General features: G+C 36.6%; 1 protein-coding gene across 2 annotated transcripts in view; it reads right to left on the bottom strand.

Annotated features, from left to right (window-relative positions):
• The window catches only part of LOC120302654 (sodium channel protein type 4 subunit alpha-like), a 160,686-nt gene that overhangs the window by 11,729 nt on the left and 121,545 nt on the right, over positions 1–27,412 (bottom strand). For both annotated transcript variants that reach the window (XM_039331422.1, XM_039331423.1), the window contains 9 exons: positions 22,496–22,628; positions 18,611–18,765; positions 15,385–15,558; positions 14,558–14,680; positions 13,235–13,522; positions 11,064–11,117; positions 10,837–10,974; positions 4,938–5,042; positions 3,212–3,482 (listed from right to left, as the gene is read on the bottom strand). In XM_039331422.1, coding sequence (XP_039187356.1) covers positions 3,212–3,482; positions 4,938–5,042; positions 10,837–10,974; positions 11,064–11,117; positions 13,235–13,522; positions 14,558–14,680; positions 15,385–15,558; positions 18,611–18,765; positions 22,496–22,628 — 1,441 coding nt within the window. The remainder of the gene's footprint in view (positions 1–3,211; positions 3,483–4,937; positions 5,043–10,836; positions 10,975–11,063; positions 11,118–13,234; positions 13,523–14,557; positions 14,681–15,384; positions 15,559–18,610; positions 18,766–22,495; positions 22,629–27,412) is intronic.

Here is a 27,412-nt window from a genome sequence, read left to right as displayed (position 1 = left end):
AACAGAGTTTGACAGATTTCTTTAATAAAAAACCAAAATCGGAATCAGTTGTATCAGAACTGGCCTTAGATAGTACAAAATAATCATAAGTACAACCACTCCAACTTGAAGAAAGCAGCGTGTCAATTATTGAAATAAAAAATGATAAAAACTCCAAAATTAAAAATAGTCTTCTGGAATGTTGGACAGTGCAACAATATAACAATTTTAAGGAAAAATATGACTGGGCTGGTAATTTTTAATAAAAAAATTAGGTTATGAGTATTGTGCAAAATAAAAGAGAAAAGTGTTCATGTGTTAAAAGAATGGAAATGTTTTACAGATTGAGGCTTCAGGGAAAAATAAAGAGGTATAACAAGCTTCTCTAAGGAAAAAAAGGAAAACATTTTTCATCAAAATCTCATAACATTTGTAAAGAGAATTTAAAACAATGTGAGCAGAATTCAATAAAAAAAGCAATAGATACGATGAATGAAAAATATCTATGTACTACTTGTAGAGTATTTAATACAGTTTACAGCCTGGCAAAAAGATGTAAACTATTTTCAAACATAGAAGATGAGATAGAAGTGCAAATTAAAAATAGATTAGATATGGAAATAGGATTACATTCATGTAAAACTGCTGTGAAAGTAGCTAATTTTATTGCAAAGGAAATTTAAAAAGAAATATTTACTAAAATTATTGAAAATAATCTGAAAATATGTTTGATTATTGACAAAGTCTCAATGATATCTTGCAAACCAGTTATACTTTTCTTAAAAAGTTGAAGATTCAGTTACATCACCATCAACAATGAGCTAGTTGAATTGGAAAAACAGATGCAGAGACAATATGTTCTTCAGTTATGGAAAGTTTAAATAGTGTTAGGCTTACTAAAAACTACCTAGAAAAAAAATTAATAGGATTTTGCTCCAATGGTGCCAGCATTATGCTTGGGAGAAAATCTGGAGTGAGTACTAGGATAGCAAAAGTGTTTCCAAAGATAATAATACGGCACTGTTTAAACCATCGCCTCCATCTTGTTTTAGATGATTTGATAAAAGAAATGAAGCAAGTAAATCATTTTCAGATACTTATTGATAAGATATATACTATTTTTTATCAATCCAATAAGAACGAGATTGAATTTAACAAAATATCCGAACAACTTGGAATTGAAATTATAAAGATTGGTAGAGTTTTGGGACCAAGATGGGCTGCCTGTAGTTTAAGGTCAACCCTAGCTGTGTGGCGCACTTATTCAGCGCTACATCACTATTTTTATTCAAATGAAAAGTACTTAGGTATGGCTGCCCGTCTTGAAAATATATATTTTATTATTGATTTGGCATTGATGATTGATATTTTAAATGAAATTTCTCTTCTTTCAAATGCATCGCAAGCAAAAAATATACACATAATAAAGGCTGAAAAACTCATGATAAGATCTATTAAAGCATTTCAAATGCTTGGAAAGGAAAAGGGTCCATGCAAAAAAAAAAGTTGATGAATTAATTACTTCAGAAACCTTCAAAAATATAAAATTTGTAGAAAATCATCGATTTGTTGGCCTTCCTCAGGAAAGACTTTTAGAAAAAGTCATAACAAATTTGAAAAAAACTAATGGATAGTGAACATTTAAAAGCAAGTTGTAGCCAATTTCAAGATAAGAATAAATTACAATTTCTCAATTTTTTGGAGCCAGATTACTGAAATATTAAAGAAGTATTAGTTCCATGGAAATCAGCTGAAGAACAATTGCTCGTATTTAACGCCATTTTTAATTATCAAATTGATATTAATGATTACCAAGATTTTGTGGAAAACGTTTTTAAAAATTCCCAGGGCTTTTTTTGTTATAGAACACATTGTAACAGAGTTCTGACACCTTTTTTCGATGGATTTTCGAAAATGCTTTTAAAAATGCCCCACTGGCTGTACAGTGCAAGAGGAGACAGGACACAGGAGCACCAGAGTCAGAGCGTGGCTTGATTGGCTGGGTCGGACCATGTGGTGTGGATGGTGGCGGTGGGAAACACATAAACATGGAGGCCATCTTTCATGAGAGGGTGAGCGAGCCTTTTGCCTTCCCGTACAGTAGGTGGGGTGTGAGGTTAAAAAGAGGCAAAGTGAGAGGGAAGAAAGGCGGCTGGTGTGGAAGCTTGCCTGACAGCGAAACTTTGCTGTTTTGGTTCCTTGGGTAGTTCAAAGTCTGGGATGTTTACGAAAATCTCTTTTTAGTCTTTTATACTTTATATTCAAACTGCAGAGGGGAAGAATAAGAATAAAGCCAATGTCTTGTGATTTGGAGGTATTAATATTAATAATAATATATATTATGTATTGGTCAGATGTAAAGGTAGACCTACTATATGAGGTTTAATCAGATCTATTTATTAAATTGGGTTTAACTTAAAGTAATCTGTTCACTGACAAAGTTTCAATTTTAATTTGTTTCAAATCAATATCCATATTAAACTCTAAATGTAAATTTTTACACCTTGTTTGACAACTTCTTAAAAATAATTCAATCTTTTACAAGCAATCAAATTTTGTTTTATTGGGCCAATTTCATTCCACATAGAAAGATGACATTTCCACTCATTAAACTAAATGAGTATGCCAGTGGTTGATGTCCCAAAAGATTAATAAAATGCCTTCTTGTAATTTAAAGCCACACAGTACATAGTAACATTAATAGCATTAACTTACCTTACTATTAGTTAATACTATTATTAGTGATGGATAAATTTTGTACAGAATAAATATGGGATTAGAAAGTATTATTTAGTTTTTGAATAATTTAAAGCTTAAAGTGGGAATTATTTATATTGTTATTTATGTTTTTGCTTGAAATTTTTCTTTTGAATTTGAGTCATTCTAGCTTAGCTAGAATTTGTTTGCTTTTTTTTTTTTAATCCTGTAATCAGCTCCGGGAAGTGAGGGGGGGAGGTTTAGGGTTGGGGGAGGTGGGGGGGGATATTGTATTGTATTAAAAAAATTGTATAAAATTTTTCAATAAAAAAAAGAAAAAAGCTTTGATTACATGATTATTTATATGCACAGATCTGCTCCTGGAGTTGGATTTAAGTATGTTGGTTACATAATAGCTTTTAGATAATTGTAATTATTCTATACCACCTTTGTTCCTGCCCTATTATTTCCATTGCACACACCATTGATTGAAGTATTTAGAAACAGATCAATCATGCTTATATTTTTTTCTTACCTACAATGGAAAGAATGACCACAACAAAGTCAAAGACGTTCCAGCCGTTAGTGAAAAAGTAGTGCCTCAGGGCAATCATCTTGAGAAAGCATTCAGATGTGAAGATGACAATGAAGATCAAGTTGATCTGAGCAAGGATATTTATCTTGGTTTCGCTTTGGTCATCTGTTTCCACCATCATTGTTACCATGTTAAGACAAATGAGGATCATGATGACTATATCAAAAGCTTGCTGAGTCACAAAGTCAAAGATCATCCCTTGATACTTGTTCTTCGATAATTTGGAAGGTATGCATGCGTGTATGACAGAAAGACAGGAAGGGTGCAAGACACATGGACAATGACAAACATGAAAACGAAAGAAAGGGAAGAAAAATGGAGAAAAACTCAAAGAAAAAAGTTGGTGAAGGACTAAATCTAAGTCATCCAGTGTGCCACCCAAAAATAAAATTTTCCAATTTTTATTGCCTTGAAGTGGTTGAAGACACCAAAAGTAGCAAACCTCACTTTTTAAAAGAAGAAACAAGTCTCTTGACTTTGAATTATTATTTTTATTTTTTTTAAAAAAGTTAAAGATTCCTTATGTTTTTAAGAAAAAACAAGATCACTGTATTGCCCTAGAATCTCATATTCTGCTAAGATATCTGACTCTGTGACTTGTGAGCTTTCCTAAGAGAGGAATTGGTGATTCACAGTCCATTTGGTAGACTTTAGAATTTACTGAGATAGTGCTGTTGAACTTTAGTGAGGAAATGCCTAATGTTGGGGTGTGATACTTCCCGTAAAGTCTAATTCATCCAATGTCACCCTTAATATTTACTAACTTCTATAAAGTAAATTGAAATATTTTAATCTCACCATTTGTGGTGACATCACTATCCTCTTAACACCTGATCCATGAGGCCTTGGAGAGAGATAATGATCTAAGGAATTACCAGGAATCACTTAATAATATCAGTTTGCCTCTGTAGGGACCATTAGTATACAATATTCAATTTCACAACTGCTGTAAAGATGTTGGTATTAGAAAACAGTAGGAAATGTAGGACTTGGAATCCAGGAAAAAGAAACTTGGATGCAAAGGAAAGAAAGACATAGAAAATGTTGGTAGAAAAAGATTAAGGGTATATGAAAAGTTGTTAGGAACCTCAATTTTTTTCTTCATGTTTACCTTCTGTAAAATAGACTTTATAGCAATTGTCATAACATAGCAATTCTTTATTTTTATGACCCCGAGAGTCTTGTATAGTAAATTCTCAATTTACCATACTAAAGGGAGAAGGAAAAAATGCCTGTTAAAGCAAAATCTCCATTAAATCCAAATGGGATTTTATGCATGTGCAGAAACACATTGTATAAGAGTTTTTGCCGGTTGTGTCTGAAATCTGCCCTGCCAAAGTCCATTGAATCAAAGATTGACTATGCTCTTTTATTTCTTTTTGGCTCAAAGGAAGAATATTTGGTTTACATGTATGTATCTGAAAAAAAATGACTGACCTTTGCAAACTAACTTAATTCTGCATACAACTTTTATTCTGTTTGTTTCTTTATAGCCAAGAAAAGTTACTAAATTGTGGAAATAATATAGTACTATCATTTAGTGAGACAAAACTAATATTCTGAATAGTTAAATTAGCTTTTATATCTAAATTCAAGTGAGGGCGAGGTCTGAGAAATTTTTTCCTATGGACACTGACCATAGACTTGGATCTTGAGAATGGCATACCTGGGGCCTTGGGATGGGCTTCACTGGTTTTTTTGAACCTAGTTTCTTCATAGCATTGTAGTATTTTTTTTGTTCCTCTGTCATAAAGATATCTTTCCCTCCAAAGTAAAAAAAAGAATCAATGTCATTAGACATAGTGTGAAATCATGTATTATTGCTATTGTTGTTGTTATTATTCATTGCACAGTCAGTCCAGTTCAGACTGGATCTGGCATTTTTGTCTACCTATCAAGTCCTTATCAAGAAATCTGGATGTTTGATGGTGTTAAAGTTATTGTCGCATGATAGAAGCTGTTCCCAGTAAGGCCATATTTTGCAATTGACTGATGGTGAATTTGTCAATGCCAATGGTGTTCAAGTGGTACTCCAGTTGTTTTGGAATTGTACCCAAGGCATCTATTACTATTGGTACTACCCTTATTTGCCTTTGGCACAGTTATTCTATTTCTATTTGTAGGTCTTTGTATTTTGTTATCTTCTCTAGTTCTTTTTCTTCTATTCTGCTATCTCCAGGCATTGCCACGTCCATTATCCAGACTTTTTTCATATTTCTTATCGAAATTGTTAAGTCCAGAGTATTATGTGGCAGGTTCTTGTCTGTTTGAATTCTAAAGTCCCAGAGCAATTTAACTTTTTCATTTACTATGACTTTCTCTATTTTATGGTCCCACCAGTTCTTGCTTGCAGGCAAATAATATTTCTTGCAGATCTTCCAATGCACTATTATGGCTATTTTATCATGCTGCTGCTTGTAGTCAGTCTGTGCGATATTTTTGCAGCAGCTTAGCAGAAGGTTCAGTGTTTCTTCACTTCTTTGCCTAGGCAGCACATACTGTCTGTTGCTGTCTTCTCAATTCTGGCTTTGTAGACATTTGTCCTTAAGGCTTGGATTTGTGCAGCCAGAATTAGTCCCTTGGTCTTTTTCTTCACCTTTCTTGCTCTTAGCCATTTCCAGGTCTTGTTATTATCTGCTTTCCCTGATTTTTTTTAATGTATTGGCCATATAGTGCTTTGTTTTACCATGCCTCCATTCTGTTCTTCATTTTGTCTTGTAGGCCAGTTTGATCTCTCCAGTAGTCGATAAACCTTCCTGGCAAACTAACTTCTGTGCATCTTCTTCATTGTCCTTCAGATATTCTTCCAAAGCCATTTTTTCTTCTTCAACCATCTGATGTACTTGCAGCATTCCATGTCCACCTATTTGCCTTGGTAGGTAGAGTCTCTTAAGGCTGCTGCGAGGATGAAGGGCATGATTCATTGTCATTATTTTTCTGGTCTTCCTATCCATTGCTTTTAGTTCTGCTTGAGTCCAATCCACTATTCCTGCTGTGTATCTAATGACTGGAATTGCCCAGGTGTTGATTGCCTTAATGGTAATTCCTCCATTGAATTTAAGATCTTCTTCACTCTCTTGATGTATTCACCTCTAATCTTTTTCTTGACTTCAGTGTGCTTGATGTTATTAGCTTGAAGGATACACAGGTATTTGTAGTAATCATCTTCATCCAGACTCTTAATGTTATTTTTGTAGGGCATTTTGATTCCTTCAGTTTTCACTATTTTTCCTGGATTGATAATAGGTATGGCACATTTGTCCAATCCAAACTCCATTTCAATATCTTGGCTATATATATGGACAGTGTTGAGCAGTGATTCTATTTCAGATAGTGTTTTTCCTATACAGCTTCAGATCGTCCATGTAAAGGAGGTAGGATAGTCTGGCAGATGTTTTTGATATTTGATAGCCATGGCCTGAGTTATTCAATATTGATGACAGATGAAACAGTGCAATGACAAATAGTAGTAGTGATAGTGAATTCTCTTGAAATATTCCTCTCTTGATATTAACCTCTCCCAATCTCTCTGCATCTATGTCTTCCATTGTGCCATTGATCTTTGCACAAACTCTCTGATGTTTCTAATGACTCCTGTTATTTCAAGGCACTGGAATGATTATAAGAAAGCATTTGATTCTGTTATACAGAGAGGGATTGAGAAATGCTTAGACATTTTTGGAATTAGGAGCAACATCCACAAATTCCTGAAGACTTCCATGAAGCTATGGCAAGCTAAGTTGATGGCCTGTGGTAATGAACTTGGTGAAGTTGAAATCAAATAAGGAATCATTGTCACCTCTATTGTTTGTACAAGCATTTTGAACAAAACAAACTGGCTAAAAAAGGCTTGAAAATTTTCCATTTGCTGTACATGGATGATTTAAAATTATTGGAAAAATAATTGGGCTCACTGCTGAAAAGTACTGAGGAGTTTAGCAGAGACATTGAAATGCAATTTGGCATTGACAAATGTGCAATAATTGCTGAAAAATTGTTGAAAATGATGGATTCAAACTTGATAATGAAGAGCTGATAAAAGCAGTAACACCAGAAGAAGGATTCAAATACTTAGGAGTTTTGGACCTGTTGCAAAACCAAGTCAAGGGAGCTACTTCAACAAGATACATAAAGTGAATGTGGAAAATCTTGAGATCAAAGCTGAGTGGAGGAAATATCATAAAGGCAATTAACACTTGGGCAGTGCCTGTAATATAATATTGACTGGTATAAGTGATTGGACTCAACTAGAACTTGATAACTTGAATCAAAATCTGGATGTTAGGCATGCATTGTATTCAAAGTCAAGAGTCTCCAAACTTGGCCACTTTTGAAACCTTTGGATTTCAACTCCCAGAATTCCCCATCCAGCTAGCTGGGGAGTTCTGGGAGTTGAAGTCCATGGGTCTTAAAGTGGCCAAGTTTGGAGATCCCTGCTCTTAAGTCATGGCTTTGTTGTTGGCCTCCATTGGTTGGGGTCACACTAAATCCAGCCCAATGCCACCACATCATAGCTTAGTGACAGCTATGAATTCAGTTAGCTACATTCAGACTCATATCCAGACTTCCAACTACATTGAGATTTTGGAAAAAGTGCAAAGAAGAGCAACTAAGATGATTAAAGGCCTGGAGACTAATGTAATAATAATAATAAAATTGGAAGGGACCTTGGAGGTCATCAAGTCCAACCCCCTGCTCAGGCAGGAAACCCTACACCATTTTGGACAGATGGCTGTCCAGTCTCTTCTTAAACACTGTCTGGAGAAAAGAAGGATGGGGGGGGAGACACAATAGCAATATTCCAGTATTTGAGGGGCTGCCACCTAGAAGGGGGGGGGGTCAATCTCTTTTCCAAAGCACCAGAGGGTAGGACAAGAAACAATGGATGGAAACTAATCCAGGAGAGAAGCAACCTGGAATTAAGGAGAAACTTCTTAACAGTGAGGACAATTAACCAGTGGAACAGCTTGTCATCAGAAGTTGTGGGTGCTCTATCACTGGAGGTTTTAAAGAAGAGACTGGACAGTCACTTGTCTGAAAGGGTATAGGTTCTCCTGCTTGAACAGAGGATTGGACTAAAAGAACTTCAAGGTCCCTTCCAGCTCTATTCTGATTAAAAGACAAGAAAACTAATGACAATGAACCATACTTTGCACCCAAAAAGTGATATTGATCAATTGTATTTGGTTAGATCTCAGGATGGCAGAGGACTGTTACAGATAAAACAAACTGTGGAAGAGTTTTTGTTTTATCTGTAACAAACACGGCTTAAATAACTACATTAAAAAAAGAGCCTCTGCTAAAGGAGGTGAACAAGGGAAACCTCTTGAAAACAACAAGATTGAAAGCAGAATATCAAAAGGAAACAATTGAGTATTGAGTTTCTAACTGAAAAAAGAAGCCTTTGCACAGTCAATACCTGAAGGACATTGAAAGAAAGGTAAATACAAAGCTAACATGGAGCTGGTTGAGATCATAAGTGCTAAAGAAAGAAACTGAAGGCTTCATTTTGGTTGCTCAAGAACAAGCCTTAGAGACTAATTCCATGAAAGCAAAAATTCAACATGTCAGCAACAACAGCAAATGTTGCTTATGCAACAAGAAAGATGAAACAGTGGATCCCTTTCTCAGTGGCTGCAGCAAAATCTCATAGTCTGATTATTTACAACATCATGTTGAGTTGCCAAAACCATACACTGAAGCTTTGTCAGAAGTTTGGGCTCGAATGCAGCAATAATTACTGGGAATACTAAATTGACAAAGTTATTGAAAATGAAAGTCTTATGGGACTTTTGAATCCAAACAGACAGACATCTGGCCACAACACACCTGATATCATATTGTGGAAAAGAAAAAAGTCTGGTTCATTGATATTGAAATACCAGGCGATGCATGAATTGAAGAGAAATAACTAGAAAAAATAATGAAATGCCATGATCTGCAAATAGAAGTTGAGCTATTGTGGAGGAAGAAATCAATGTTGTACTAATAGTAATAGGAACCCTTGGAGCAATACTCAAAGGGTTGCCTAGATACATGGAATTTTTGAACTTACTAGACCTGAATATTCTGAGTTTGCAAAAAAAAACCCCTACCTTACTCAGAACTGCTTATATTCTCAGACATTGCCTTAACAGCTCTTAGGTCCTTGGTTAGGACATGAACTGTTAAGATTGTGAATTGAATTGATGATGATCATGATGATGATTATTGATAATGATGATGATGATGCACTGAAGTTAGTATACCAGGAAGGCTTATTGACTACTGGAGAGAACAAACTGGCCTACAAGAAAGACCAAACGAGGAACAGAATGGAAGCATGGGAAGATAAAGCACTACATGGCCAATACATTAAAAACTTAGCTGGAAAAGCAGATAATAACAAGACCTGGTAATGGCTAAGAGCAGGAAAGTTGAAGAAAGAGACTGAGGGACTAATTCTGGCTGCACAAGTGCAAGCCTGAAGGACAAATGCCTACAAAGCCAGAATTGAGAAGACAGCAACAGACAGTAAGTGCTGCCTATGCAAAGAAGCTGAAGAAACAGTGGAGCATTTGCTAAGCTGCTGCAAGAAGATCACACAGACTGACTACAAGCAGTGGCATGAGAAAGTAGCAACAATGGCATTGACAAATTCACCATCAGTCAATTGCAAAAGACAACTTTATTGGGAACAGTTTTCATCCTGCAACGATATATGTAACACCATCAAACATCCAGATCTGCCTATCCCAGGTCCTTGGTAAGGACTCAATAGGTAGACAAAAATGCCAAATCCAGTCTGAACATCTGGCTGACTGTGCAATGAATAACAACAACAACAACAACAACAACAATAATAATATAAATAAGGTTATTATTAGCAGAGACCATGCATCAAAGTCCCAAAGCATGTCACTATTGGTAATATGTATTTGTCTGTCTCCCCCCAAATTTGTTGGAATGCTTTAATAAAAAGATTTTATTTTTCTTCCTTGTAAGTTAAATGTGCTTTTCAGGAAGGAATGAGCTCTCACTCAAATTAACTTTCCGTTCTTTACATGCTCATTGATTATTTTGCTGCATGTCCTATACAACAGCCTTGTTTTTTAGGATAGATTCCTGGGCTCTAGAAACTCTGATCCCAAGGCTGTAGTACAGGACATGCAGCAAAACTTAACTATAATTCAGTTATTCAATCTGTAGTTAAAGGCTCACCGATTATTCATAGCAATCTGTGAATCAGTTCTAAGTAATGTTTATAAGATTATCTCATGCTTCTGCCTTGATCAGTTCCAGTATATGTAATTCAAATGCTTGGAAAGTAGATAGCAAACTTTATGGAAAACCAGACCAACATTTGTCATAAAATTCCAAAACTCTGCCATTGGTAAAGACTCTGAACCCCTGCACTGTACTCTTTTTTGCATAAGAATAGCCAAAAGGAAAATAGTCTGGCTCCATTCAATAGTTGCAGGGAGCTTGCAATTTGGGTAATTTAATTTTCTGTACTGCTGATAAAAACATCTACAGAACTACTTATTTGACAGAGCGTATGCTTTAAAAAAATTAAAAACACTTATCTTTTTCTTTTGCTGGTTGAAATTGTCAATGATTACGCCAATAAAGAGATTGAGAGTAAAGAATGCCCCAAAGATAATAAAGATGACAAAATATATATACATGTAGAGATTCACTTCATACTGAGGCTGTTCCTCCTGCTGGAAAAGCAAAGGAAGCAATGAATCTCATGTTAAATCCTCCATTAAAGCTTCAGAAGAGGGAAAGCAAATTTGTCTTTTCAAGTTACCTCACGGGAATCAACAGCTGCATACATGATGTCCATCCAACCCTTGAAAGTGGCCTACAAAGTAGAACAATGCAGGACATATTTATTTTGATTGAGAATAGAGCAGAGGTCCCCAACCTTGTGGGGCACCAGGGACCAGTTCCATGAAGAAAGGTTTTTCCACAGACTGGAGAGTGTATGGTTTTGTGTGCTGCCTGCATCCCACGGATGGGGCTTTTGTTTGTTTATGCAGACCAGTTGCTGGCATGCCGGGCTCTGATACTGGTCCACAGACTGGGGGCTGGGGACCCCAGAAATAGAGGACACTGAATTTGTAAAACCATATATAAACTCAGAGCCCAGAGGAGGCAACTCAAGTTGGAAGTTACATCTTTCATTCTCATTTTCTAAACTTTTTAGGAAAAAAAGAATAAAAAACAGAATTTCTTCATGAAGGGAGAATAAGAAAGGATGAGGACAGCCGTGTTTATTTAATCACACAACTGACTTTGTTACAACAGGGAGAGAAAGGAAATTATATTATCTTATTAGCATGTTCTTTTTAATGAAAATTAGAACCATCTGTTAATCTATATTTAAAGTGACCAACCGTCCTCCTTTAGGGAGGACAGTCCTCCTTTTGTAAGTTCTGTCCTCCCTCAAAAAGTGTCCTCCTTCATGTCCTTCTTTTCGATATTTGAAGTCTAATCTGCAGGGCTTTTTTCCCCTCATAGAACGCTCAGAACGGCATTCTGGCACCTTTTTTTGATGGTTTTTTTTTCCAACTTTTGCATGAGCTGTGCTACTCCCACTGTTGGCTTTTGAAAGCCAATAGGAATTGCTGCTGAGCACGCCAAAACACCTGGCTGGCAAACTTTGCACATGCAAGTTGTCTGTATTATTGTTGCAATGAATAAAATGTTTCTTTTATTTACGATATTTTTTTCTTCAATTTATTTGTGTCCTCCTTTTCATTGTAAAAAAGTTGGTCACCTTACTATATTGAATGAGCAGATACAGGAAGAACAAATATGTTTGTTTTGAATAATTTGGCTTAGTTTTTAAAGAACAAATGGAGAAGAGGAAATAGAATAGTATATGCTTACATCAGCAGGGAATGTCTTCATAAAAACAAATAAAAGTAGAAACCTATCTCCCATGAATTGAAATTATTTTCCTGTACAATGTAACTGGCAGGAACACATTTCTGAATGTGAACCTGTGGAGGGGGTTATATGATCCAAAGTGTTTTGAATAGTAGTAGCTTCAGTGAGGGTAAAGGGTAAGCATCATCACTCCTATTTTAGAGGGGGAAATAGAATTCATTCTGAAGGAATACGAGACATTCTAGAAATAAAAGCATATTTTGAAAGCTGGGTTTTCTCCTGATCACACAAGCAAAGAAAGTTTGGTTTGGTTCAGGGGAAATCAGGGGAAATTAGTTTAAATCAGGAGAAAACATAGGAAATTAATAGAAAAAATTACAAACTAGGGAGAGACAGCCACAGACATCACCAAAATTAATCTCAAAGCATCCTCACACTGATCATAACAAAACAGTTGGTGAGTGTCCTAGATAGTTCTACAGACCAGTCTGCTGACAAAAATAAGGCATTCTGAGCAGATAAGTCAAGCTGAATGTTAGTAGGGACACTATTAATTTGGAATGCCAGGGCTGACTAAAAATACAGCATACAAAACATATCAAAACTTACAAAAACTGTCTCAGACAAAGGTGATTTTTCTTTCAAACCCACCCCCAAAACAAGAATTGAGTAGGGCTAATTAAAGAAATCTTTTAATGTTAGTATGGGAAAAAGGAGACATTAGAAATTTGATATATTAAGAAAGATGTACTAAAATGGATGCTGTCATTACAACAATAAGAGGTTTTTGGTTCCCTCTCTCTACATATCCAGGTCAACTTTTTATTCTCTAGAGTGCCTCTCTTAGGTTCAGATGTTTAAAACACTGGACTGGACTAAAAACTGGTCACAATAATTTGGGTTCAAAGCTATTTCTTCCAGGAAGAAATCAACTTATTGGCTAGGATTGAATAGGTCAAAGGACCAGCTGAGGAGGGTAGTTTTAGCTAGTTCTTTAGTTGGCAGATTCTCATATGCACCTCTATATAAGAAAGTCAGGTTCCAGGCAAAATAGAATATTTCCTAAGGAAAAGCATGCTTACTTACCACTTGTAAAAGGGAGAGATAGCCTAAGCCCACATTGTCAAAATTGACCTTGACATTGACCCAACGGACATCAGTGGCATTTTCAACATTGATAAGATCGATGCAGTCACTTTTGTTGTTTACATGTTGGATTTCAAAGAGTTCACCTGTGGTGGTATTAACACAGTGATAGTACTTCCCTGCAAAGAGGTTCACCCCCATAATGCTGAAGATGAGCCAGAAGATCAGGCATACCAAGAGGACATTCATGATGGAGGGGATGGCCCCCAAAAGAGCATTTACAACCACCTAGTATCAAGAGAAAGAATCTACTCAGGATTTAATAAAAGTAAATCAATTTCAATATTTTACAAATTCAGAATACGGCCCTTTTAAAATATTGTTTTTGGCTTATATCTACAGACATGTTAGAGAACAGAATTCAAGTTAAATTTATATTAGTGCAGAAAAGGCAGTAAGATAGAACATTAACCTGTCCATAGATATTTCACAGTTATTGGCAATCTGCGAATTCACTTGCTCTAGATAATTCAAAGATACCAGTAGTCTATATATTTATGTAAAGCAATAATCAAGGGAAATGATTCCTAAAACATCATATCATAATAAATAAATAATTGCATAATTTTTTATAATACAATTTAAAAATAATGTTATAATAATTTTAAAAAAACAAGTGAAACTCTTAAGGATCTGTCCCACTGCTTGGGGGCGTAATAGGCTATGAGAATGGGAGACAGGAGGAAGAGATGCAACCAGGGCAACAGGCAGAGAAGAATTACATTAGCCACAGAAGGAATAAGGGTGGAGGAAGTGTTTCAGGAGGGACCCTTCCTTGTTCTCTGGAAAGTAAAGGCAAGGGAAGGGACAAATGTCACTCTTCACCCTGGTCACTTGCCATGGTTTTTTCTTTATTTTTCTTTTGGGTTTTTTTTTGTAACTTCTTGGTTTAATGTTGTGAGTTGTTTAGAATCATTGAGAATTGGAAATCATCATTATCTTCATCGTCATCATCATTCCCTGGAGGAAATGGCTCCAACTTTTATCTCCATCTATTTATAACGTTTAGAATAGTCTTGGGCTTGTGATCATCTCTCAGAACAAAATGGAACTATCCCAAGTTTATTATAGTAGCTTCATTTAAAGAAAGCAAAATGTAAATACAATGGAGAAAAAAATGGTAACCTATACTGTAAATTCTTTAAATACAGGCTTGAGTTTTACTGCTATTTTCTATAGGAATTATATTCGGATCCTCAAAAATGCTCACTGCATGGAAGGAAATTGGAGAAATAAAATCATGGACTGTCATACCACACTTACTCTCATGCCTTCAAATCTGGATAATGCCCGAAGCGGTCTCAATGCTCGGAGTGTCCTCAGGGATTTGATAGCTCCCAGCTCTGAATAGCCTAGCCAGTTTGCTGTTAGGCTAATTAAAGAGACCTGGTTAAAAAGAAAAATGAAATGTTAGTAGTAACAAATGACAGAAATTACAGAAAAAGGAATACTTCTATATCTTGCACACTGGAGGCATTTAGGTCAGATTTCCTATATCCCCTGAGCTTTTTTCTGCTTGAATATAAGCATGATTCAAACATATATTGGCAATATATTTTCTACCATTTCCCTATAATGTTGCTTTCATCTTGTGCCCAGCCCATGAGTGAGACAGTTATCCTTAGCTGTACCAGTGTTAAAATATTGTACCTCTTTAAGCAGACAACATCCAGACTGTGTACATATACAGTTTGCCATTCATTACACTAATAGATGGAGAGTCAGTGATGAGGAATAGGTTCTTTCAGAAGGATGATTACTGACTAGCTTAGATTCATCCATACACATCGCTTCCCTTCCATGTTAGCTATGTCTGCAATTTTTCTGTTGCCTCCCTTAACAGCTGGGGAGAAAAGCAGTATTGAACCAAAATTTTTCAGTTCTATGCAAAACCAAAGAAACTATATATTGTTTAGCATTCTACTGGTTATTCTGTTCTACAGATGGTGTCCTGATCAGAAGGAATCAAGGGGGCTAAAATTTGAAATGGAAACTAACAGAATCACATGATTAATCAGATTTAATGCAAGGCCAAAGGAATCTTTGGCAATCTTTCCCAGAATGCTCACTTAAAGAGAACTGCAACTTACATCAACAATAAGGAAGTCCAGCCAGCACCAAGCATTGGTGAAATAGACCTTGAACCCATAGGCTATCCATTTGAGCAGCATCTCAAGAATGAAAACATATGTGAAGATCTTATCAGCATACTCCAAGATGGTGCGAATTATATGTCTGCGTTCTATATAGATGTCTTCAAAAGCCTGAAAGGGGAATTAAAGCAGAGCAGTATATGAGACCTCTTGACAATACATAAAAGTAGCAAAAGCAGCCACAGCATGCCTTTACCTTTCTGGGCATACCTTTGTATTACTGAACAGGAGTTATACTATACACAACAATTTGGACATTGTAAAGATAGGTATGGAAATATGTAGAAAATTCCTGGGAATCCCATATTCAATGTCTAATACTTAAATCTGCAATGAATGCTTCTAAAGTGAATAAGTAGAAACCAAGATGGACCTAAGCAATGTTTCTAGATGCCAGAAGGAAGAACATGGGGATACATTCAGTTCATCTCTGCTAAGCCTGTGCTCAGAGACTTGTTGCTCCATGATGTTATGTTCACTTTCCTACACCATTATTTAGGTTGCTAGTAGAAGGATTTCAGGGTTTCAGCAAAAAACAACAGTATTATAAGCCTAACATCAAATTTTGATCTAGATCAGTGGTTCTCAACCTGTGGGTCGCGACCTTTTTGGGGGTCGAACGACGCTTTCACAGGGGTCACCTAAGACCATCAGAAAACACATATTTCTGATGGTCTTAGGAACCGACACTAGTGTGAATTTCTGCTCAATGCTGGCTTGACCAGCCAGCTCGGGCAGACAGGAAAGCAGCCGCCTCAGCAGCATGGCGGGGCTGCGCTAGCCATCACAGAGCAGTTACTGCCATGTCACTACGGCTATGAATCTCCTGCTTGGCGTCTTTCAGGTCCTCTTGCCTGGCTTCTGTCTGGGAGAAGTGCAGGGCCAATGTAAAAAAAAAAAGCCTGGTGAAATACTCCCGAGGGGTAGCATCAATCTGTAGCAGGAGGTGAAGGGGGCAGGTGGGTGGGTGGGGTTCGACCAGAAGGGAACCGGTCTGATAAGGGCGAAAGTTGAGTGAGGTTTTCCCCTTCGCCCCTCTCTCTGTCTCCCTTTGTGCAGCGGCATCTCTGGCTGCTGCCTTCCCAGTAGCCAAGAAAGGGGGAAAAAAGAGAGCCGTGAGCGAGTTCCCCTTTCTGCCTCGTTGCTTAAAGCTTTTTTTTTTAAAAAAACAACTGCTTGTTCAGAACTCCTTGAGGCTTGTTTGCCCGAGCTTGTGGCAGATCAGTAAATAAAGGGGTGGGGGAGCCAAACCATCCAAGGCATTTGCATCCTGAACGTGTGGATGCTGCTTTCATGACTTGCCACCACCACCCCCTCTTTTCCCACCCTGCTCTGGCAATGCGCTACTGCTGCTGCTGGCTGAGCTGAGCTGCAGTGTCGAGTCGGTCCCCACGCTTCCTGGTTGCCCGGCCGCGCTCTGCCCTGGCCACCCTCCGTGCCGTGCCGGAGCCTCCCCTGCGCCATCCGGCCCGCCTCCCTCACCATCGGAGGGCATCTATGTGTGTCTCCAGACCTTACTGGACTACCATCCCCAGCAGCCCTAAAAAGCACTGTGGAAGAGTGGGGAATGCTGGGAGTTGCAGTTCATCACCATCTGGAAAAACATGACTCTCCAAAGATCAATCCTTCCTTCCTTCCTTCCTTCCATCTGTCCATCCATCCATCCATCTCCTTCCCTTCCCCTTCCCTTCAATCTCTCCTTCCTTCCTTCCTTCCTTCCTTCCTTCCTTCCTTCCTTCCTTCCTTCCTTCCTTCCTTCCTTTCCCCCTCAATCTCCTTCCTTCTCCATCTCCTTTCTTTCCCCTTCAATCTCTCCTTCCTTCCTTCCATCTCCTTCCTTCTCCATCTCCTTCCTTTCCCCTTCAATCTTCCTTCCTTCCTTCCTTCCATCTCCATCTCCATCCCTTCCACTTCAATCTTTCTCCTTCCTTCCTTTCCCCTTCAATCTCCTTCCTTTTCCATTTCCTTCCTTTCCCCTTCAATCTTCTTTCCTTCCTTCCCCTTCCCTTCCTCCCAACATTTTTGAGCAAGGAACAGTAAGCTTCTCCAGCGAGCATTGCTATATTGTTTTTGTGATTAATCACTATGCTTTAATTATGTTCAATTTGTAACAATGAAAATACATCCAGCATATCAGATATTTACATTACTATTCATAACAGTAGCAAAATTACAGTTATGAAGTAGCAACAAAAATAATTTTATGTTTGGGGGTCACCACAACGTGAGGAACTGTATTAAAGGGTCGCGGCATTAGGAAGGTTGAGAACCACTGATCTAGATGATATCTTAACCATATCATTACCTTGAGTTTTTTTATGTACATCATTCTTTTGAAAGGATAGAAGTTTAGCAGAAGTGCTGAGTGCTATTTTTCTATTTTAAAAAAAACATTGTTTTTCTCTTGTATAATGATATTAGACATGTGAGTTTATTCTTGCTTTGATATATCTTCTTATTACTCTTTTAATTAACACAACATGTTTATAGGCTTGTAAAATTTAAATGAGCACTATATTAAATAAGCATAAGAACTATATAAAATATTTTAAGAACCTATATGTAACTTTTTCTACTTGCCATTTAACAACTTGTTTACTTCCTATTTCCCATAGCCATATTTCCAATAAAACATATTCTACCACTTAAAGATAATTTAGCAAATTATAAAACTAAATGATCATTTTAGTGAACTTGAAATAATTTGTTTATGGACTGAGGAACAACTGCTCCTCAGATAAATAGTTTTTTCTGCATCCAGAGATCTATCATGCCCATTAGACTTTGACTCCACACCGTGCTACAGCTGATCCAGAAGTGAACAGATGCTTGTTGCAAATAGCCACAAGGAACTTGAAAATTATCATTTGAAGTCCTGATGTTATCCCTTCTTGATTTCTTAAAATGCTACTGGTTGGGCTGATAAAATTCTAGCCAACTGCTTTATTATCCACTTAGCTAACCATAATAGTTTATTCCTATAAGAAATCTAAATCATCAAGGTAAATCTTGTTGGATATTATTTGCAGTTACCTGGTGCTACACTCATCAAGGAGCCTATATTCTTAAAGAAAAAACTTATTATTAGAGCAATTTAAAATCACTCTCATTCTAATTTGTATTATTGTAGGGGGAAAACTCACTGCAAAAGAGAAACACTCACCAGGGCACCACTACTGAGGAGAATCATAAAGATAATGAAAGTCTCAAACCAATTATGCTCCACAATTTTGAAACATGTTCTCCGAAGATTCCACCACTTCGCTCCCTTTTCTGTTTTGATATCAACGTAGAGGCAAGGACACCTTTGAATACAGGCTGCAAGGGAAGAAAGAGTCAATTAACACTGCAGGTGCTCTACCTTGTTTTAAATCTATGCCATGTATTTGCAATGTTCATTCACTGCAAATTACACAGACATTTTGTTATTTTCTCATATGCTTTTAATGCTGACCACACAATTTGGGACTCCCTAATCCTGACAGGAATGGAATGGAATATTTTATTGGCCAAGTGTAATTGGACACACATGGAATTTCTCTCCGGTGCAGAAACACTTAGTGCACAGACAAACAACAAAGTAATATAATCCTAACATACCAATTGGAGAAGATAGTAAAAAGATGAGAAGGATCATAGTAATTATCCTTAATACACAATTGATTAATTAGTTATACATTAATTATGTATTTATACATAAATTAATAAAATTATGCAATAATAATTCTTACATAATTAGCATTATGTTGGAGCACTCTTTTTCACATGCACTGGAAGAGAATACTTGAAAAGCATAGAAGATAGAGTTGCCTTGCTGCAAGATGGGTGACAAACAAATGTAATATAAATTAAACAAACAAACAAATAAATAAATCAGAATAATAGGGTTGGACGTGACCTTGAAGGAAATTTCTCCTTAGTTCTAGGTTGGATCTCTGATAATCTCCCATCTATTGCTTCTTGTCCTGCCCTTATGCTTTGGAGAATAAGTTGACTCTTTTTCTTCTCTATGACAGCCTCTCAATTACTGGAAGATTGCTATCATATCATCTCTAATACCTTTCTTCATTAAACTAGAGGTACCTAGTTCCTTGATCATTCATCATATGATTTAGCCTCCAGATCACTTATTATCTTTGTTGCTCTTCTCTGCACTCTTTCTAGGATCTCAATATCTTTTTTGTACCATGGTGAACTGAACTGGAAAAGTATTTACAGTGTGGTCTCACCAGTGCAGCATAAAGCAGACTACCACTTCATGTGATCTTGAAACTATCTCTCTGTTGATGAAACCTAGAACTGCATTTGTTTTTGTGGGAGTTGCAGCACACTGTTGGCTCATAAAAATAGTGGTCTACCAGGACACCTAGTCATCTCTTACCACTGCTACTATTAAGCCAGGTACCACCTATTCTATATCTATGAATTTGTTTTTTCTTGTCTAAGGGTAGGTCCTTACTTTTCTCATTACTCAATTGTATTTTGTTGAATAAGGTCCAGTGTTCAAGTCTACCATGGTCCTTTTTGAGTCTTGAGTCTATTATCTAAAGTATTAGCTATTTCCCGATGAACTTCCAGTTTTGTGCCATAGTGCACAGTTGAGGGATTGCGGAGCTCCACATCCCATGGCTAATTTTGCCCTGCCAGGGGACCCTAAATGGGTCTAAAGTTGTTCCAGAGAAGTGACAAAGAAAGAGGGGCACCCCGATGATCGCAGAACAATGGCAGTCATCTCACTCAATCTGAGGGAAGCCCTCTAACCCAACAGGAGAAAGGCTGGCCACACCTCGGTGATCAGACCAACTTGCAACCAACCAAAGGCACCAACCAGAACAATGGTGAACAGCGTGCTTGAAACTGGGTGAGGAATTCAATCTTCTCTCTCCTATTTTGTATCTGATTTCCTGAAAAAGATCTCCAAGAAGCAAAAATCCTCCCAAAGTGAGAAGGGAGGGAACTACACCCCCACCCTCCCATAGATGGAAGTGGAGAAATAAACTCTTATGGGGAACAAAAATATATTGAAATGAGGTTTAAAATACTACAGTCTGGACAAATTTGAAAACTAAGAAAACTCTTTGCTTTAAAAGTTGGGAAATGAACAGCTACTGACACCTAGTGGAGGACTAGAGAAAACTATAGCTGCATTGACTCAGAATTTGGCAAGATGCCCAGAAATAGCAAAAAACAGCTGGGAACAAAGCATTGGGCTATCTAATACAGAGTGAAACTATATATGTTTAGAAACTTGTTGACTTTCTGGGATTATAAACACATTGAGCTATATTTTTAAGAAATGTTTGCAGAGAAAGAAAAACTTTGGCCTTTGGCTAATCTTCTAAAGGAGAAGTCATTGGAAAGTTTTCAGGTGGTTAAACACTTTGGACTGAAATCTTGGCTAGCTGATAATCATAAGATCCTTGAAAAAAAGAACTATTACAAAATACTGTTTTCAGTGGTGTTTTGATAATTGGAATGCATTGGATTACAAAAACTATATATAAAGATAAGTACACAAGATTTGGTTGTTTAGATTTTAAGATGGGCTGGTTTGATAAAACTAATTAAAGAGATTATGGCACCGTTGAAAGACTACCTATTGGAGGGAGATAAAATGGATGTTATATATTTATCTAAAAGTGACAGAAAACTACACAAAACACCTCCTCCTGAAGACCCTAGTGTGGGACATCAGAGATCTGCAGGAATAATGACTCAAGATAAAGCAAATATATTCCAGGAGAAAATATATGCAATGCTGTGACAGATTCAAACGACAATTGTCTAAATCATGATGAGATTAAAAACAACTTTGATAACATAAATGAACATATCTCTAACCTAAACTCACAATTAAACAATGCTCAAAAAATGACGATAAAGAATGAACAAATAAGTCAGACAATAGAAAACAAATCAAAGGAAAATGACTTAAATATGAAAGCTATAAATGAAGAGAACTATAAGTTAATACAAACAAAAGAAAATCCACAAACTTTTGCTACAATAAAGGAAATAAAAATGATGTTTTATCTACCAGGACTTCAAAACAAACTTGAGGACAAAAAAGAAGATTTAATAAAATGGACTAAAGAGTTGTCAGGAGAATCATTAAAGTGTGGGAGACAAAAAATGAATACTCAATTTGTCTTTTTTATCCCCAACAATATCTACAAAAATACAACCTGGCAAGCTAAACCTACTGATTTGGAAAACAACCTGGCAAAAGAAGAAGACTAGAATTAGATTTAAGAGATGTGATTCAATGTACCAGATGGAATACTATATGACTAAACATCTGTTTGAATAAGATTAAAGTATGGATATAAAGAGGCCCTATAGTAAGATTGCTAGATGGTGTATTATATGATTAAATACTTGTTTGAACATGGTCAAAAGAATAGATAAAGTTTGGGCAAAAAGGGGCCCTATAGTAAGAGGGATAAGATATATAAGCAGTATAATATATTTATAATATATGAAATGTAAAAATATTGAGATGGTGTATTTGAATGAAAAGTTTGGATATTCAAAGTAATGAATTTTGGGAAAATTTTGACTGATAAGAGTGGTTTCAGTACTGAGGGGAAATAAAGCTTAAATAAGAATCTTGAAAACAGGACATATAATAACTTAAGATGACTTCTATAAAGACAATTGAAACATAAGCTGATTAGAAAAAATGTTATATGTTGATGTTATTGTTATATGTATAAATACTAGAAAAATGTTTATACCCAACTTTATATATATTGAAAGTATTAAGAATTATATTTCTTTAATGTAGACAAAAGGAGAATATTGCTGGAAGAAGAGAGGATCAAGGAAATATATTATCAACTAACATATTGATCAACTATAGAAAATAATTACTATTGATTGTTTTTAAATATATGAACCCAGACAACATATTGTTCACTAAGTACTAAAGATTATTATAAAAAAATAATAAAATATATTTTAAAAAAGTATTAGCTATTCCCCCCCCCAAAAAAATTGGTGTCATCTGCAAATTTGATGAGTAGAGCTTGTTTTCTGACCATGATACCTTCAGTGAAGCATTCCTGTGGATCATCATTCTCCACATTTTCTTCAACTTCTGCTTTGTCCTCCAAAGGATCTGGATGCTTGTAATCCACAGTGCTGCATATGGATGTATCTGTTCCATCCGACAGTGGCTTCTGAGGACAGTAAGAGAATAGCAGATGAAACCTTTGGTTCATCTCTGGAAGCAAGAATAAATCTGTCCAAAGCATTTACCCCAAATTTAAGAATGGTTGTGCTGAATCACTGTTGGGAGACTAATGAAAAGATAATTCAGGATATCCTGAATATCTGAGATGGTGTGTGTGTGTGTGTGTGTGTGTGTGTGTGTGTGTGTGTGTGTGTAGAAAATGGACTGTCATAATGAACATCAATAAACAATGACCTATCTGAGAGGAGGACACTCGTTTAATTTTACAAGGATCCAGTGGCTTACATAGGTACTTCTGAGGGCAAGAGATTATCTTTCAGATTGGACTGGAAATTATGTTATGTTTTTATCACTCTGAGGGCACAAAATTGGCCCATGTTATTTTGACCTAGGAAAAATGTTCAGTTAAAGAGATAAATAATTGTACTTGCATAGAAGCTTTCATGGGGAGAAAGAATGCATAAATGGGGCTAATGTGCTGGCAGGAAGTTTGCTTGGTGTTAAATTTGAATAGCTGGTGAACCAGAATGGATGTTAGACACATTTAGCTCTTAAAGAGTTGTTTCTTCTAAAGTGATCCAGGATAAGACCATGGAAGCATTCCTGAATTTGGGAAGACCACTGAAGAATGAAGATAGGGAATATTGTGGCCTAGAATGTGTCTACTTGGCCCATATGGTCTAAAGCTAAGAAGCAATAACAGCTTGTGAGATTGTCAACATAATTAATGCTCCTGTTTAATTCTAATAAAAGAAAGGATTTGCAAACTAATTATACACATCCAAGAGTTTATATCTTTGGATTTTAGAAACAGCTTTACATTGCAGGAAAGGTGATAGGATGCTAAGAAATGCTTGAGCAAGCACATCATAGATTATTGCTTTTTATTTCCTGAAGTTTGTGAAAGGAATAGGAAAAAGGAAATATGGGTAGATTAGCCTGCACAAAAGTTGCAAAAAGCAGGGGCACAAGAATCAAGTCTTGTAGTAACTATAATCCAAAATGAGCCCAGCCCAGTTCCATTGTCATACAGTCCATACAATATGGGCTGGACTTTCTGAAGCTGTCTTAAAAAACAGCCAGGAGAATATCAGAGAGAAACACCTTAAACTACAGTGTGGAATAGCTCCTGATTAAAATCTAGAATCTATCTAATTTAACTAAAGTATTGTGAAGCATTTTAAACTAGATTCCCTACAAGTCGCTTCACAGGCCACATGTGATTTTATCTTTTGTAAATCCTACACTAATATTTTAGACTTCTTCCATATTCTACTTTGTTCTACTAAATTTCAAAATCTTTGCTGTTTTCTCATTTAACTTATTATTGGCTATGACAAACAACTAAGGTTATACTTAATACAATTGAGCTTGGTTTCCTCGAACATCTGTCTTGGTTTATGTGTATGAGTCAAAAGTTGATCCTAGTTCAGAACACTAGGGTGACAGTAGACCAACCTTTTCCAAATGGGTGCTGTCTACATTAAAGTATTACTACTAAAGTATTACTACTGCAGTCCTACAGCCATTAACCAAACCAATATGATTACTATGATTAAACATGCTTGAAAAGCACTACCTACAGAAAAGCTAGTCTACCATTTACAACTCAGTAATCTATATCTTTTTGCTATCTGCTTTACAATTGTTCCATATAATATGAAATAATGATAACTTCAGGACCTATGATTTAAAAGTCAAATAAACTTTGAGACTCTACAAAATAAAACACGGAAAATGATCCAATGGGATTATTCAACTATCTATTGTCTAAAGGAAACATAACATATTTAGATTCAGACATATATTTCATAGGTAGAAACATTCCCCAGCAAATTGTGTGTTCATATATTCATTCCCTGGCCGAATTTCCATATCGAATGAACACATCATTTGTTTTCATTATGATTTGTTGAACAAAGGTATAGTGAGTTGAATTCATATACTGTGCTAAGAATGTCTATAAGTGGCATACCTGCATTCATACAATATATAAGCCAAAACCAAAAAAAATCTTTGTAGCTTAAAATGAAATGAAGTCTTGCAATAAGTATAAGAAACTCCCTGAGGCACTACCTGGATGTGGTTATGGGGCTTGTGTAATCTGAAGAAGATGAGAGCTATGCCAGAAGTTCAAACATAATGGACAGTTCTCATCGGAGAAATCAATCAAACAGTGTCTCTCCCATAAATAATATGGTGAGACATAAATTATAGAAACCCAGACTTGCTCAATCATCAAACAGGTCAGCAAGGACTGTGCTAGATGTTAGAATTCCTGGACATCTGGTGAAAAATGGGCTATAAGGCTCAGGACTGAACAACTAGGGCCAGTGGCTACAGAGGTACTGGAAAGAGAGTTATTTACTCATTGCAAATATACAGTGATTGAAAATAAAGAAATAATAATCTATTATTACAGATCTGTTATTGCATACCAAGAAGTATGTTGTGGTCTACTTTATCAAATGCCTTACTGAAAGCCAACTATACTATGACTACAGCAGTTTGCTTGTCCACTAATTTAGTCACTTTGCCAAGAATGAAATAAGATTTGTTTGGCATGATCTGTTTTTGACAAATCCATGTTGGCTTTTGATTGTAACTTTTCTTCTAGAAAGAGTAAAAGAAGAGCAACATAGATGATCAGGGGACTGGAAGTTAAACATATAAAGAATGGTTACAAGAATTGGGTAAGTTTAGTTTAATGAAAAGAAAAAAAAGAGAGAGTCAACCTATTCTCCAAAGCATCTGAAGGCAGGACAAAAAGTGATGGATGGAAACTAGTCAAGGAGGGAAGCAACCTAGAATTAAGGAGAAATTTCCTGACAGTTAGAACAATTAATCAGTGGAACGACTTGCCTCCAGAAGATGTGGATGCTCTAACATTGGAAGTTTTTAAGAAGAGATTGGACAACTATTTGTCTGAGCAGGTGGTCCCTTCCAACTCTATTATTCTGTTATTCTATTCTATTAGGTATTCACAGATCTGTTGCTTGATTATCTTTTCCAGGATCTTCCCAAGTGTTGATATCAGGCTGATTGGGCTGTAGTTTCCTCCTCAACACTGTCCATATATACAGCCAAGATATTGTGTTTGAAGTGAACAAATGTGCCACGTTCACCATCAAATGGGGAAAAATAGTTAAACTGAATGAAACAAGATGACCTATAAAAATAACATCAAGAGTCTGGATGAAGACAATCACTACAAATACATGGGCATCCTTCAACAGCTGATAACGTCAAACACACTCAAGTCAAGAACAAGATTAGAAATGAATACATCAAGAGAGAGAAGATCTTAAAATCCAAACTCAATGGAGGCAATACCATCAAGGCAATTAATTCCTGGGCAATTCCAGCCATTAGATACACAGCTGGAATAGTGACTGGATTCAAGCAGAACTAAAAGCCCTGGATAGGAAAAGAAAAATAATGACAATGAACTATGCCCTTCATCCATGCAGTGAGGTTGACAGACTCTGCTTACCAAGAAAAATAGGTGAATGCACAAGACCAAGTTATAAAAACAAATGCGTACAAATCCTGAATTAAGAAGACATCAACAAGTAGCAAGTGCTACCACTGCAAAGAAGTTGAAGAAACAGTGGATCACCTGATTAGCTGCTGGAATAAGATCACACAGAAGAAATACTATTTTCCTGCAAGCAAGAACTGGTAAGATCATAAAATAGAGAAAGTAATAGAAAATGAAGAAGCTAAAGTGCTCTGAGATTTTAGAATTCAAATAGACAGGCACCTGTCACATAACACCCCAGATGTAGCAACTGTTGATAAAAAAGACAAAAAAGTCTGGATAGTGGATGTGGCAGGATCTGGAGATAGCAGAATAGAAAAGAAACAACTGGAGAAGATAACAAAATACAAAAACCTGCAAATAGAAATAGGACAGCGGTAGCAAAAGAAAGCAAAGTTAGTACTGATAGTAGTAGGTGCCTTGGGTGCAATCCCAAAATAACTAAAGCACCACTTGAACACCCATAGGCATTAACAAAATTACCACCAGTCAATTGCAAAAGACAGCTTTGCTTGAAACAGCTTGCATCCTGTGACAATACCTTTAAAACCATTAAATATCCATATCTGTAGGACTCAGTAGGTGGACAAAAATGTCTGTAAGGACCTATCTCAGCTAAGCCACCCAAGAAAGCAGAACTCTTGAAACAGGCATTGTCTCAAAAGGAACTTTTATTAGGGGCTACTGACAGCAGGGAATTAAGGCGAGGTCTGAGAGAAAAACCCACGAAGCAGTATACTAAAAGTAACATTCAATACTCCTCCCCCCCAGAGTGTTCATTTGAATCCCAGCCAATCCACAGGTGGCATGGTGTTTTGGTAGCTGGTCTTTTCGGTGGGCTCTTCAAGGTCTTTCTCACTTTCGATTTTTTCTGGTTCCAAGCGCAAACCATCTCTCAGATAAGGGAAAGAGATTCGATTCAGAATCTCTGCAGACAGTGCAAAGCATTCCCAAGGACTCCCCCCTCCCAACTGAATGGCAGGCCACAAAGAAAGGTTACAGAAAAGTAGAAAATAGGCATAGGGTTAAAATACATTTCTTTGGGGACCTGACAATGCTAAAGCCAGTCTAAACATCTGGTTGACTGTGCAACAAACCAGAATAAGAATAAGAAGGTTTTACATCCCACCTTTTATTCATGGCCCAAGACAGGACCTCCCAGGCTCCTTCCTATTTTTCCGCAAAATAACTTCTCTTTGTATTAGCTCAGATTGAGAGAGAATTATTAG

This window comes from Crotalus tigris, unplaced genomic scaffold, assembly GCF_016545835.1.
Source record: "Crotalus tigris isolate CLP2741 ecotype Arizona unplaced genomic scaffold, ASM1654583v1 scf7180000024437.13266115, whole genome shotgun sequence".
NCBI lineage: Eukaryota > Metazoa > Chordata > Lepidosauria > Squamata > Viperidae > Crotalus > Crotalus tigris.
The sequence above is the reverse complement of the archived record's forward strand: the minus strand, read 5'-3'. Positions and strand labels throughout refer to the sequence as shown.